Source organism: Carcharhinus amblyrhynchos, chromosome 1, assembly GCF_965287045.1.
Source record: "Carcharhinus amblyrhynchos chromosome 1, sCarAmb.v2.hapA, whole genome shotgun sequence".
Taxonomy (NCBI): Eukaryota; Metazoa; Chordata; class Chondrichthyes; order Carcharhiniformes; family Carcharhinidae; genus Carcharhinus; species Carcharhinus amblyrhynchos.
Genome location: NC_137324.1, coordinates 40,257,539 through 40,273,625, shown reverse-complemented (window position 1 = coordinate 40,273,625; position 16,087 = coordinate 40,257,539). Strand labels below are relative to the sequence as shown.

General features: G+C 44.5%; 1 protein-coding gene across 1 annotated transcript in view; it reads right to left on the bottom strand.

The window, feature by feature from the left end:
* Positions 1 to 16,087, bottom strand: part of ubap2a (ubiquitin associated protein 2a) — a 144,298-nt gene that overhangs the window by 29,362 nt on the left and 98,849 nt on the right. Inside the window, exon 18 of the mRNA XM_080213840.1 lies at positions 13,705 to 13,774. Coding sequence (XP_080069966.1) covers positions 13,705 to 13,774 — 70 coding nt within the window. The remainder of the gene's footprint in view (positions 1 to 13,704; positions 13,775 to 16,087) is intronic.

Below are 16,087 nucleotides of genomic sequence, written 5' to 3'. Positions count from 1 at the left end.
AATGTTGGCTGAGTTGCAAGTGTATGTACCATGTACCTGATGGATAGTGTCCTCACGTCAAATGACGGCATCCGTGTTGATGACCCAGCGCGCCTTGCAGAGGTTGCTGTGGCAGGGTTCTGTGTTGTTGCAGTCATCGTTCTCCTGAAGGTTGGGTAGTTTGCTGCAGACAATAGTCTGTGAGACTTTGCAGTTGTTTGAAGGCAAGAAGTAGGGGTGTGGGGATGGCCTTGGCGAGATGTTCGTCTACATCCATGACACGTTGAAAGCTCCAGAGAGGATGTCGTAGCCTCTTGGCTCCAGGGAAGTACTGGACAACAAAGGGTACTCTGTCTGCTGTGTCCCGTGTTTGTCTTCTGAGAAGGTTGGTGCAGTTTTTTGCTGTGGCACGTCAGAACAGTCAAACGCCATGGCCTGTTCTTATGACTGCATCTTTCAGCGTCTAGAGGTGTCTGTTGCAATCCTCCTCATCTGAGCAGATCCTATGTATACAGGGGGCTTGTCCTTAGGGGATGGCTTCTTTAATGTGTTTAGGGTGGAAGCTGGAGAAAGGAAGCATTGTGAGGTTATCCATGGGGTTGCAGGACAGTGAAGTGCTGAGGTGACCATCCTTGGAGCTGCGTGTCCAAGAATGCAACTGATTCCGGAGAATAGTCCATGGTGAATCTGATGGTGGGATGGAACTTGATGTCATCATATAGTTGTCTCAGTGATTGTTCACCATGAATCCAAAGGAAGAAAATGTCATCGATATATCTAGTGTATAGCATCGGTTGAAGGTCCTGTGCTGTGAAGAGGTCTTGTTCGAGCCTGTGCATGAAGATGTTGGCGAATTGAGGAACAAATTTGGTCCCTATGGCTGTTCTGGTTGTTGAAGGTGAAGAGATTGTGGTCCAGGATGAAGCTGATGAGTTGTAAAATTACATCTAATAGATTGGCAGTTTTCGGCGTTGAGGCAGTTGCAGCAATGCCATTGTTGTGGGGGATGCTGGTGTAGAGTACCAAGACATCCATTGTGACAAGGAGTGCTCCTGGTTCAACTGCTCCACATAGAACATAATCGCGCAGTACAGGCCCTTTGGCGCTCGATGTCGCGCCAACCAGTGGAACCAATCTAATGACCCTCTAACCTAAACTATTCCAATGTTATCCATGTACCTATCCGCTGACCATTTGAACGCCCTTAAAGTTGGTGAGTCCACAACTGCTGCACGCAGGGCATTCCACGCCCTTACTACCCTCTGAGTAAAGAACCTACCTCTGACACCCGTCCTATAACTACGACCCCTTAATTTAAAGCTATGTCCCCTCGTGTTAGCCATCACCACCCAAAGAAAAAGACTCTCACTATGCACCCTATCTAACCCTCTGATCATCTTGTATGCCTCAAATAGGTCACCTCGTAACCTTCTTCTCTCTAATGAAAATAACCTCAAGTCCCTCAGCCTTTCCTCATAAGATCTTCCCACCGTCCTGGTAAACGTCCTCTGCACCCTTTCCAATGCCTCCACATCTTTCTTATAATGCAGAGACCAGAACTGTACGCAATACTACAAGTGCAGCCGCACCAGAGTTTTGTACAGTTGCAACATAACCTCACGGCTCTGAAATTCAATCCCTCTACCAATAAAAGCTAACACACCGTACGCCTTCTCAACAATCTTATCATCCTGGGTGCCAACTTTCAGGGATCTACGCACACGTACACCGAGATCTCTCTGCTCGTCAACACTACTAAGAGTCCATTAGCCCTATATTCTGTACTCATGTTACTCTTACCAAAGTGAAACACCTCACACTTTTCTGCGTTAAACTCCATTTGCCATCTCTCAGCCCAGCTCTGCAGCTTATCTATGTCCCTCTGTAAACTGTAACATCCATCCTCACTGTCTACAACTCCTCCGACTTTGGTGTCGTTAGCAAATTTACTAACCCATCCTTCTACACCTGCATCTAGGCCATTTATAAAAATGACAAACAGCAGTGGCCCCAAAACAGATCCCTGAGGTACACCACTTGGAACTGAACTCCAGGTTGAATATTTCCCATCAACCGCCAACCTCTGTCTTCTACCAGCTAGCCAATTCCTGATCCAAACGGCCGAATCACCCTCAGTCCCATGCATCTGCATTTTCTGCAGTAGCCTACCATGGGGAACCTGATCAAACGCTTTGCTAAAATCCATATACACCATGTCAACTGCCTTACCCTTATCCAACTCTTTGGTCACCTTTTCAAAAAATTCGATAAGGTTTGTGAGGCACGACTTACCCTTCACAACACCTAATCAATTTATTTCTCTCTAGATGATTATAAATCCTATCCCTTATAATTCTTTCCAAAACTTTGCCGACAGCAGAAGTAAGGCTCACCAGTCTATAATTCCCAGGATGGTCTCTACTCCCCTTCTTGAACAAGGGGACAACATTTGCTATCCTCCAGTCTTCCGGCACTATACCTGCAGCCAATGACGACATGAAGATCAAAGCCAAAGGCTCTGCAATCTCCTCTCTAGCCTCCTAGAGAATCCTAGGGTAAATCTCATCTGGCCCAGGGGACTTATCTATTTTCATACTCTCAAGAATTGCTAACACCTCCTCCTTATGTACCTCAATCCCGTCTAGTCTAAAAGCCTGTATCTCAGTATTCTCGTCGACTACATTGACTTTTTCCTGCGTCAATACTGACGAAAAATATTCATTTAGTGCCTCTCCTATCTCTTCTGGCTCCATGCACAACTTCCCACTACTGTCTCTGACTGGCCCTAATCTTGCCCTAACCAATCTTTTATTCTTGACATACCTATGAAAAGCTTTAGGGTTCTCCTTGATCCTATCCGCCAAAGTCTTCTCATGTCCTCTTCTAGCTCTTCTTAACACTCTCTTTAGCTCCTTCCTGGCTAATTTATAACTCTCCAGTGCCCTGAGCCTTCATATCTCATCTTTACATAAGCCTCCTTCCTCTTCATCAGAGATTCAACTTCTTTACTGTACCACGGTTCCCTCGCTCGACCACTTCCTCCCTGCCTGACAGGTACATATTTATCAAGGACTTGCAGTAGCTGCTCCTTGAATAAGCTCCACATTTCAGTTGTTCCCAGCCCCTGCAGTTTCTACTCCAACCTATGTGTCCGAAATCTCGCCTAATAGCCTCATAATTACCTTTCCCCCAGCTATAACTTCTGCCCTTCGGTATATACCTACCCTTTTCCATCACTAAGGTAAACGTAACCGAACTGTGGTCACTATCACCAAAGTGCTCACCTACCTCCAAGTCTAACACCTAGTCTGGTTCATTACCCAGTACCAAATCCAATGTAGTTTCACCTCTTGTTGGCCTATCTACATACTGTGTCAGGAAACCTTCCTGCACACATTGGACAAAAACTGACCCCTCTAATGTGCTTGAACTATAGCTTTTCCAATCGATATTTGTAAAGTTAAAGTCCCCCATAACAATTACATTGTTACTTTCGCACCTGTCCAGGATCATCTTTGCAATCCTTTCCTCTACATCTCTGGAACATTTTGGAGGCCTACAAAAAACTCCCAGCAGGGTGACCTCTCCTTTCTTGTTTCTAATCTCAGCCCATACTACCTCAATAAACAGGTCCACATCAAACGTCCTTTCTGCCACCGTAATACAGTCCTTGACTAACAATGCCACGCCTCCCCCTCTTCTATCACCTTCTCTGCTCTGACTGAAACATCTGAACCCCGGAACCTGCAACAACCATTCCTGTCCCTGCTCTATCTATGTCTCTGAAATGGCCACAACATCGAAGTCCCAGGCACCAATCCAGGCTGCAAGTTCATCCACCTTATTGCGTATGCTCCTCGCATTAAAGTATACACACTTCAAACCACCCTCCTGCCTGCCAATACTCTGCTGTGACCTAGAAACCTTATCCATGACCTCCCTATTCTCATCCTCCTGTACGCTCGAGCTACAATTCAGGTTCCCATCCCCCTCTGAATCAGTTTAAACCCCCCCCCGAATAGCACTGGCAAATTTTCCCCCCCAAGATATTGGTACCCCTCTGGTTCAGATGCAGACCATCCCTTTTGTAGAGGTCCCACCTACCCCAGAATGAGCCTCATTTGTCCAAGTATCTGAAACCCTCCCTCCTGCACCATCCCTTTAGCCACGAGTTCAAATGTTCTCTCTCTCTATTCTATGCTATCCCGCAGCACAGGTAACAATCCAGAGACAACAACTGTTCGTTTTAGCCCTAAGCTTCCACCATAACTCCCTGAATTTCTGCCTTACATCCCCATCCCTTTTCCTACCTATGTCATGAGTGCCTACGTGAACCACAACTTCAGAGACATCACGGACCCTGGCACCTGGGAGGCTGAGTTTCTGTGGGAAGTCCGTAGTGTTGCAACAAAAGCAATGGGTTTGGTGCAATGGGTTTCAGGATGCCCTTGACGTAGCCGGAGAGGTTCTCACACAGGATTCCACTGCCTGATACGATGAAGCGGCCGGGTGTGTTGGCCTTATTATTTCCGACAAATTGCTGGATCGACATGGATGCCATCATCTCACATGAGAACACCATTCACCAGGTACACGGTATATACACTTGCAACTCGGCTAACGTTGTCTGCGATACGCTGCAGGAAAAGATACCCCAAGATATGGTACATTGGGGAGACCATGCAGACGCTACGACAAAGGATGAACGAACACCGCTCGACAATCACCAGGCAAGTGTGTTCTCTTCCTGTTGGGAAACACTTCAGCAGTCACGGGCATTCAGCGCCTGATCTTCAGGTAAGCATTCTCCAAGGCAGCCTTCATGACATACGACAGCGCAGTCACTGAGCGGAGACTGATAGCCATATTCCACACACGAGGACGGCCTCAACCAGGATCTTGGGTTCATGTCACACTATCTGTAACCTCCACGACTTGCCTGGGCTTGCAAAATCTCACTAACTGTCCTGGCTGGAGACAACAGACATCTCCTTAACTTGTGCTTGGTTCTCTTTCCACTCACACTGTTTGTACCTCTAAGACTTGATTAGCTGTAAAGACTCGCATTCCAACCATTATTTTCTAAATTGAGTTTGTGTCTTTATATGCCCTGTTTGTGAACAGAACTCCCACTCACCTGATGAAGCGGCAGCATTCCGAAAGCTTGTGGCTTGTGCTACCAAATAAACCTGTTGGACTTTAACGTGGAGTTGTGAGACTTGTTACTGTGCTTACTCTAGTCCAACACCAGCAACGTTCACATCATGGCTCTTTAGAATATTTATCAAGTCTATATTGTCTTTCCCTATCCCTTCCACCAAAATGCATTATCTCATACTTCATTAAGTTTGATCTGTCATATGTCTGCCCATCCAGCTTATACCCTGTCACAATCAATTTGGCATCATCCTCACCTTTTGGCCCTCCAAGTTTGGTATCATTTTCAAATCTTAAATTCTAACATCCAAGTCATTGGTATACATTTTAAAAAAGGCAGTCGTGCTAACATTGAACTTGAGGATCACTTCCTGCACCTTCATACAAACTTTGATTCATGTATCAGGGAACCCAGATCTTGCTGTTCTGCAGTCTTGCTCCATTTAAAAATACTACTTTGCTATTCTTCACTCCAAATTAAACAAGTTCACATTTTCCCATGTCAAACTCAATCTGCCAAACTTCTGCCCAGCCAATGTTCTCTTGACAACTTGCTTTCCTACATGTGTCCTCAGCAAGTTTCAGGATAATACATTTGATTCCTTCAAGAGGCTAAATAGTTAGAGGCCCAGCACTGTTCTGTGATATTCTATTAGTAACACTTGCTAACCCAAAACAACCCACTGATCTTTATTTTGATTCCTGTTAGCGAAATCAATTCTCTATGCATGCTAATGTTACCCCCTACACCGCGAACTCATCTTGTAACGTAACCTTTGGTGTGATACCTGGTCAAATGCCCTTTGGAAATCCAAGTACACCACATCTACACGTTTCCCCTTATACATACTACATTTTATTTCTCCAAAAGAACTCTCATGAATTAATCAAACACCATTTTCATATCACAAAACCAAGCTGATCTGCCTGATTGCATTATGATTTTCTAAGTGACCTAGCATTACCTCAATAATAGATTCTAACATCCCCTATAACAGACATTAGTCTAACTGACTTACGGTTTCTGCTTTGTCTGGAGCAGAGAGAGAGCTAAGATTTTACCTGTTAAAAACCTGTTTAAAATAAGTTTAAAGCACTTTGTTCTTTGTAGAACTGTTTAAAGCATTTATTTATTGTATTTACTGCTTTAAGAATTCTGAGGGAGTGGTTAGAAGGGAGTTGTGGGCCAACAGCTTTAAATCAGCGCCAGGTTTAAAAGAAGGCCTGGTGTAGACAGCGGGCAGCGGAGTGAGAGGGAAGTAGAGTGAGCTATTAGGGCTTAATATCAAAAAGGGCTTAGGAGAAAAAAGGCCAGGTGAGTTCGTTTGAAAAAACAGGGAATAAAAAATTTTTTTTTCACAACTACTACAGGGAATAATGGAGGGGCATGTGATGTGTGGTTTCTGTATGATGTGGGAACTGGCGGACCCCAGGGTCCATCCCAGTGACCATGTCTGCAGTAAGTGCAGGTTGCTGGAGGAGCTCCAGCTCAAGGTAGATGAGCTGGCCTCTGAGCTACAGACACTGAGGCTCATCAGGGGGAGAGAGGGTGCCATTGTCAATGGGGTGCAAGTGACATCCACCCCCCCTAGACGGGCTAACTCTAAGGGTCAGGGGCAGGAGGGGGCTGCTGGGAGGAGGAAGGGGGGTGAGGAGCGGAGGAAGGAGAGTGGGGAGAGGAGGAAGGAGGGTGGGGAGCGGAGGCCTCAGCCTCTTAATCTGCATAACAGGTTTGAGGTTCTTGCTTCCAGTCTGGAAGAGGACAAGGCAGGTGAGGTTGGTGAGCAAACTGCACACGGTACAGTGATGCAGCAGGACATAGGCAAAGAGAAGGGGAAAAGGAACGTAGTTGTAATTGGGGATAGTGGGGTGAAGGGTATTGACACTGTCCTTTGTCACAATGACAAAGTGCACAGAAGGGTGTGTTGTCTGCCTGGTGCTCAGGTACAGGATGTCGCAGCTGGGCTGCAGAGGAACCTGGAGTGGGAGGGTGAGAATCCGGTCGTTGTGGTTCATGTGGGTGCCGGCGACGTAAGCAAAATGCGGACTGAGGATCTGGGGAGGGAGTATGAAAAGCTGGGAATGGAATTAAAAAGTAGAACCGACAAGGTGGTTATCTCTGGGCTACTGCCTGAACCGAGTGCAGACAGGCGTAAGGTTGACAGGATTAAGGAAGTGAATGGGTGGCTCAGGGATTGGTGTGGGAGGAATGGGTTTGAATTTATGGGGCATTGGCACCAGTATTGGGGTAGGTGGGACCTGTTCGGGCGGGATGGGGTTGGTCTGAACCGTGCTGGGACCAGAGTGCTGGCGAATCGAGTAAAGAGGACTGTAGACAGGGCTTTAAACTAATTAGTGGGGGGGAGGGTGCGAGGGTAGGTGACGTTACGAGGTCTAAAGTTAAGGAGAGGGTACAGGTAAGGGAAGAGGCTGAGGATGTCCCAATAATAGAGGGAGTAGGGGGCGTGAGTATGGTTGGTGGCGTTACGGCAAATAGGGTCCAGGTGAAGGCTGGGATGAAAGCGCTTTATCTGAATGCACGAAGCATTCGGAATAAAGTGGATGAGCTGGTGGCGCAGATTGACACAAATGGGTACGATCTGGTGGCCATTACAGAGACGTGGCTGCACGGTGACAGGGACTGGGAGCTGAATGTACAGGGCTATCAAGTGTTTAGGAAGGATAGGCAGGAGGGAAATGGGGGGGGGGGGGGGGTGGGGGTGGCGTAGCTCTGCTGATTAAGGATAGCATCAAGGTGGTAGCAAGGGATGATATTGGAGCCAAGGAGCAGAACGTGGAAGCGTTGTGGGTGGAGATTAGGAACAGCAAAGGGAGGAAGACGCTGGTGGGTGTCGTCTATAGGCCCCCGAATAATGATCTGGAGGTGGGGCGGGCTGTTAACGTGCAAATAAGTGCGGCGTGCAGGAATGGGACGGCCGTAGTTATGGGGGATTTCAATCTGCATATTGATTGGTCGGCCCATGTTGGACACAGTGGGCTCGAGGAGGAGTTCTTGGAATGCTGCCGGGATAGTTTCCTGGAACAGTGTGTGTTGGAGCCGACGAGGGAGCGAGCTATCTTGGATCTGGTGCTACGTAATGAGGCGGGTAGAATTAGGGACCTTGCGGTGAAGGATCCTCTTGGGGAGAGTGATCATTGTATGGTGGAGTTTCTGGTGCAGATGGAGGAGGAGAAAGTGGGTTCCCAGACACGTGTACTTTGTTTGAATAGAGGGGAGTACGGTAGGATGAGAGAAGAATTGGCGAATGTGGACTGGGGGAGCGCGTTGGAGGGAGGGTCTGCTGAGGAGCAGTGGAGGATCTTTAAGGAGATCTTTCTTGGTGCTCAGCGGAAATTTATTCCGATGGTCAAAAAGGATAGTAGGAGGAGAGGTAATAAGCCGTGGATAACGAAGGAGGTGAAGGAAAGTGTTAAATTAAAAGCGGAGGAATTAAGAGTAGCTAAGAGTAGTGGGCAAGAAGAGGATTGGGAGAGGTTTACATGTCAACAAAGATTGACAAAGAAGTTGATAAAGAAGGGTAGGAGAAACTATGAAGCCGGGCTAGCGCTTAATATAAAAAAGGATAGCAAGAGTTTTTATAAATATATAAAAAGGAAGAGGCTGGCAAGGGTGAACGTTGGTCCTTTAGAGGACAAGAAAGGGGACCTAGTGGTAGGGGATGGGGATATGGCTAAGGTATTGAATAACTTTTTTGTTTCTGTCTTCACGGAGGAGGACGTGAATAGTTTGCCGGGTGTTAGCGATGGAAAGGTGGTAGGACTGAAGGGTCTTAATGACATTACTGTTACTAGAGAGGCGGTGCTCGACAGACTCGGGGGGGGCTGATTGTGGACAAGTCCCCAGGACCGGATGGAATGCATCCGAGGGTTCTGAAAGAAATGGCGGAGGTGATAGTGGATGCCTTGGTGGTTATTTTCCAGACGTCGCTGGATTCCAGGGAAGTGCCGGAAGATTGGAAAACGGCTAATGTTACGCCGTTGTTTAAGAAGGGTGCCAGGCAAAAGGCGGGGAATTATAGGCCGGTTAGTTTAACGTCTGTGGTAGGTAAAATATTAGAATCCGTCATTAAGGAGGAAATTGCGAGGCATCTTCAAGGGAATTGTTTGATAGAGCAGACGCAGCACGGTTTCACTGAAGGGAAGTCGTGTCTGACAAATTTACTGGAGTTCTATGAGGATGTGTCTAGGGCGGTGGATAGAGGAGAGCCGGTGGATGTGGTCTTTCTAGATTTTCAGAAGGCGTTTGACAAAGTACCTCACAAGAGGTTATTGCAGAAGGTCGAGGGACATGGAGTTGGGGGTAGGGTGTTAGCGTGGATAGAGGATTGGTTGTCAAATAGGAGGCAGAGAGTGGGGGTCAACGGGTGCTATTCGGATTGGCGGATGGTGACTAGTGGAGTACCCCAGGGGTCGGTGCTGGGGCCTCAGCTTTTTACCATTTATATAGATGATCTGGAGGAGGGAACCGAGTGTAGGATGTCGAAATTTGCTGATGACACCAAGACTGGGGGAACGGCAAATTGTGCGGAGGGTGTGGAGAGTCTGCAGAAGGATCTAGATAGGCTGGGCGAATGGGCCAGGAAATGGCAAATGGAATTTAATGTTGGCAAGTGTGAGGTGGTCCACTTTGGTAGGAATAATGGTAGGAAGAACTATTACTTACGTGGCGAAAAACTGCAGCAGGCGACGGTGCAGAGGGACCTCGGGGTCCTTGTGCATGAGTCGCAAAAACCCAGCTTGCAGGTGCAGCAGGTGGTCAGGAAGGCGAATGGGATGCTGGCCTTCATAGCGAGGGGGATTGAATATAAAAGTAGGGAGGTCTTGCTGCAGCTGTATAGGGCATTGGTGAGGCCGCAGCTGGAGTACTGTGTGCAGTTTTGGGCGCCGCACCTGCGCAAAGATATTTTGGCCTTGGAGGGAGTGCAGAGGAGGTTTACTAGGCTAATGCCAGAGTTGAGGGGGTTGAGCTATGAGGAGAGGCTGAATAAACTAGGCTTGTACTCGTTAGAGTTCAGAAGAATGAGGGGAGATCTCATTGAGACGTATAAGATGATGAATGGGATGGATAGGATAGAGGTGGAGAGACTCTTCCCGCTCAAAAAAGACAGCAGGACTAGGGGGCACAGCCTTAAGATAAAGGGGGGGCGGTTTAGAACGGAGTTGAGGAGGAACTTCTTCACTCAAAGGGTGGTGAATCTCTGGAATTCTCTGCCCGTTGAAGTGGTGGAGGCTGCCTCGCTAAATATTTTTAAGAAGCGGGTTGATGGGTTTTTGATAAGAGAGGGGATTAAGGGTTATGGGGAGAGGGCAGGAAAGTGGAACTGAGCCACGACAGATCAGCCATGATCTTATTGAATGGCGGGGCAGGCTCGAAGGGCTAGATGGCCTACTCCTGCTCCTATTTCTTATGTTCTTATGTTCCTCCTGGATTGGTCAAGACCTGTCTTTTCAAATACATGCTGGCACTCCTTAAATATCAACTAATATCTGTTTACCTTTTCCTGATTCTAAAACCTGAATCATTACTGATGTTAAATTGATTAGCCTGCAGTTACTTGGAATGTCTCTACGCTAAAAGTGTCACATGTGCCATCCTCAAATCCTCTGCCACCTCCTTTGATTCTAGGAACAGTTGGAAAAGTTAAGCAAGCCCTTCCAATTTCTGCAATGCTGCTTTGTTAGTAACCTTGGAATCAAAGGCCAGGCACCCTTTCCACTCTAAGCATTGTCAATGTTCCCAGTACATCTTGCTCATTAATTTTACACTCCATTACCTTTACCATCTCTGTTTTTACAGATATTTTGTCAGCATCTTATTCCTTAGAAAGAATACAAAGTACTCATTAAGTATTCCAGCCTTGCACCTCTTGGTATACATCAGCCTTTGTACCTAATTGGAGTCACCCTACCTCTTATGATGTATCCAGCATTAGATGATTTCAGGATTCCAATTAATACTAACTGCTATTCCATTCTCTCTTTTCCAGTCATCTATTTTCTTCCAAGCAGGAAACAGACCAAATGCATCTCAAGGGAAGTGAACAATTTGCATGCATCATACAACCTTTTAATGTCCACCTCCCTTATTGTCCAATGAGCCCAGCATTTTGTTCCCCTATTATTTTGCCTTGCTGGAATGCATTAAAGAGCATCTATTATTTGGTTACCATTGTGCTCTGGCTTGATCCTCCATCATTCCATTGAAGTTAATCCTCTTCCAATTTAGAAGTAATACTTCCAATTGTTCCATTACTAATCTGAACCTTATGACATTATAGCACACATATTCCCCCACAGACTCTTGGTCCACTTAGCCTCCTCTCTAACTGGACCGAGATGATACTGATGAAGAAAGTTTTCCTGAACACATTTCAGGAACTCCTCCTCCTGCTAACCTTTTGCTCCAATTTTATCCATTGAAATACTGAATGTCCCAATATCTCCAATCTATGGTTTTTGTACAGCTGATTTCACTGTAGATTTGCTCCTCTTACTATTTGGAGGCTAATAGAATACTCTCTCAGGAGGACGATCTTACTTTTTTTGTTCCCAACTCTAACCAAATGAACTTCTGCACATGCCTCAAGAGTACCATCTCTTTCCAGCAGTCGAACATTCTCTCCAATCAATACTGCCATCACATCACCTTTTCCCATCCTCATCTTTTCTGGACATTTGATATCCTTGAATATTCAGTTCTCAACATTTAAGTCAGGTTTCTGCTGTGGCCAATGCATAATATTTCCCCACAGACCATTTGTACTTGCAACTCAACCTTTTCATCATGTTTTGTGCAGTCACATATATGCTTTCTAAACCTGTCTTTGTACTTTTCGTAATTCCTGTGTGCCTCCCCCCATCTCGTTTGAGTTGACTTCCTCTGCTATCAAGTTCTATTTTGTGCACATTATTCCTATTTTCTACTTCTATGTGTTGTTGCCCACCCTCCTGCCAATTTAGCTTAAACTCTCCCCACCCACACTGGCGGACCACCCTACAAGGACAGAGTCCTATTTAAATGCAATACATTCCTGTTCAATGGGTGCTTCTTCCAGAATTGATCCCAATATCCCATGATTCTAAAGCCTTTCCTTCTGCATGATGTCTCAATTCAGCATTGATCCTCTTTATCTTCTCATTTACTCTTGTTGTCACAAGACACCGAGAGTAATCCAGAGAGGCCACTATTTTTTAAGTCTACTTTTAAGTTTTGTCCCTAGCTTCTGCAACTCTGACCTGTATACCAATGTGTACCACAACTTCTGGTTCACTGTTCATTCAACAGGATATTCTACACTTTCCCTGTGATGTCCTTGACCCTGGCACCAGGAAGACAACATACTGTATTAAACTCATGATAATTATAGAAATACCTCAAAGAGCTGCATTTCTATCCCACACTGCTGTTCTTTCTGGGTTTGCGCCTTACTTATTTGCACTATGGTCTGGACTTTACTTCAAGGTGGCTTCTTTCCCAGTGGTTTCCAATTTTGAATAGTGGTTTCAGTGTCACCTCCTGTTTATCTGTTACTTTTCCAGATACCACCCATCCACTACCCTGAACTCTTAATACCTGTGAGATGACCACCTTCTGGAATATGTGATATACTAAGTTCTTATCCTCCCTGTTGCTCTGCAGTGACTCCAGCTGCCCCTTAAGCTCAGAATCCTGAACCCCAGCTCAAGTAGAAGACACTTCCTACAAACATCATTTCTAGAGGTATAGGTCCTGAAGCTCGCATATGGTGGATGAATTGTAAATCTCAGCTGTCCAAGATACAAAATATTTATTCACTCTTAGCACCTTTTAAAACCAACAACTTAATTCCTCTAGAACTGCTTAATACTCTTATTAATTCACCTATTATTCTTAGCCCTCGTGCTTTTTTTTGAAAACAGTTGCTCCTTTTGCTCTGTCACAGAACTCCTTCAGCTACCCACTCCTCACTTCAGGGCTCTGAATAGTCATCAGTTGTCTTATGATGTCTCATTTTGTTCTTGGTTGATCTGTTCATAGAACTCTGACTCTGCTCTTACGTGATCTCTAACATGGTCTTCCCTCAGGGTCAGTCTCAGACTAGTGCAGACACCCTGCCACTGCTTTTACCCACTGGTTTTCAACATAGCTCTCCCACAGGCTTGCCCCATGTCCACATCCTGTTGACTCCCCTCTGTCACTTTATCTGTGATTATTCTGCACTGCTTCTCCTCGGACTGGCTCATTCTGCAGCTGTCAATCTGTTTAATTACTTCGTCACTATCATTATGTCCTAGCTGCCAGCTGAAACCTTCACCTCCTCCTGATTCTTTGACAGTAAAAGCACCTCAAACAAATTGCTATTCTTGAACCTCATAAGCAAAGTCAAAATGAAAGAGCTCTAAACGGATGTTAGATTGTAGCCATTTTACACAGTTTACTGGATACAAACGCCACAGGATTTTGATAATCACTGAAATTAAGGTAGATTATTCTTTAGCAGAATTCTTTTTAAGTAGTTGGGAAAATAAGATAACAATAGCTCAACTTGAAGACATTAACATACTTACTGCATGTGATGAGCTTGCAGTTAGAGAAGTAGCAGAAGGGAGGCTGTTGCTTTGATGGTTTGGCAAAGAACTGCGTAAAAAATTGTTAAGAAAACAATAGTTAGGCTAAATTGAATTATATATGATTTAGTTGCAGTGTTGTAGTGCCACAAAAGCTTCAAACACTGAAGATGCCACAGCAAGTGCTCAGAATAGTAAACGAGTGGTCATGCGATAGTATAAAGAGACAAGTAGTACCAGTCTTGGGAAGTGTCACACTGAGCCAACATTCATCATGGGAGACTGCTGAGAATGAAGACATCTAAGGACTGCAATCTACACCATGGCACCAATGGGCAAGGAATTCAAACAGAGCACAAAGTAGAAATGCAGCCAAAGAGGTTCAATAATCAGGGAACAGAACATTGTTGTTGAGTCCCACATGGCATGTTGCCTTACTTGCGGCATATCCCCAATAAGTCACTGGCCAAAGCACGATCAAAATCTCAAAACTGGCATCCAATCAGCTACTTGGATAAATAATGTGGTGCATACTAATGCATCAGTTTTCTTATTCTGCAGAAAAGCATTGAGCCACTGTTCAACATTCTCTCCCAATCAACAAGAGACAGCACGTAGACTTGGAGAGAACATACACTCTGCACATCAAGTGCAAAACCATTTCTCACTGTTCGGGAGTGACAATGAATCAACATTGTACAGCAACATTTCACACTTGAACGCTATTCACAATGGCAAATGTTAGACCAACGGATAAGAGTCATGACAAATTCAGGCTGCAAACACTTCCTCTTAAGTTATCAAAAATTTAAAAATCCTCCCGAAAATGATCAATTTTTACATTTGGTTTTACATCCAGGGAAATTAGTAATGTGGAAAAAATAAAACTTTATTCTCAATGCACTGCAGAACAGGAACAGATAGAACATCAGTGCATGTATGGCACTCTTCAAACAAAATATATTGAAGTGATTGATGCAATAGGAAAGCAAACAACTGCAGACAACTGGAAACCAAAATTCTGGTACTTTACATTTGCCTAGTTCTCCATTCGTGGTGAGATTCTTGCTAAATTTCAGATGATTTAAGTGGCACTTGACAAGCTGGTTCTTGAATACATGCATCACTACCATATTCAATTAAGTTAGTTGAGTACAACACTACTTGCATATTCAGGCATTCTATTATGGTGTTATACTCTTTTCGAAGTCTTCATCTATGAACTTGCAGTTCACCCACAATTAAGACCAATTCGCTTTTAATTTGTCTTATCCTGTTGAAAGCGTACATATTTTCTAACATGCCAAACCACTTTTATTCTCCCCTCAGAATTTGGAAAATTATTAGGTGGCATCAAATCTAACCTCCAATATCATTCTAGGATGCATTCCAAATAGGCCTGCTAATTTCTCTGCAAGTCTAATTAACTTTTAACACAGTTTTCTTTTGAAATTTGTGTAGCTGTCACTCTCAGATGCTGGTCCTATTCATTCTCATTCAATTACAATATGGTCTTACATCCTTAACCGTTTTTTCATTTCTATGCTTACAAACCCCTCAGTTTTATACGAATTCATTGGCCTTGTTTCATACTTAGTCTTACTTTCACAACATTTCTGCTCTTTTTATTGCTCCCAGGCAAGTGTTTAAAATCTTTTTAGAATCACTGAACTGCTTTAATCAATATCACTCTATTGAACCCACTCACTGTTGATGTGCTTTTACCTAGTTTAAATCTAATTAATTTTGACTTTATTTTTCATCATATACCTTGCTTTTTTGGTTCAATTAATCTGTAGTAAAGTCACATCATCCTATTAAAATTAGCGAAGATACAGTCCAATACCTTCATCTTTGATCCTTTTTTAAATCCATTTTCAATGTGAACATTTGGATTTTTTTAAGCACATCTTCACACACTTTTCCCTTTAGGGAATAGTAACCAAATGGTGGAAAGACTCCATAGCTGATCATCAGCTCACTGAACCATATTATGAACACTCCTTCCATAGTCAAATCCCTGGCGTTGGACCTGAACCTGGAGATTGTAGTCCTGAGGTAGGGACACTATTACTGCATCCCAAGACTTCCTACATTAGGATGATATGCCCCAAAGATTCCCCAACTTGCATTGCATCCTTCCTTATTGGGTACGTAACAAAAGAATTCTCCTTCAACTCCTCCATTCCAAACTCCCTACCAATTTGACCATAAACAATCCTATCCCAGTCTGTCAGGGACACAAGATTACGTGACTACATTCCTTACAGTTAAAGCGTCGCTCCACAATATTTAGTATTGTAAATCTCTCCTTCAATGGACCATCCCATTAGATAACAGATCAACTGCTTAATTCAATATTTAGTTTTTGTTTGTAACTTTA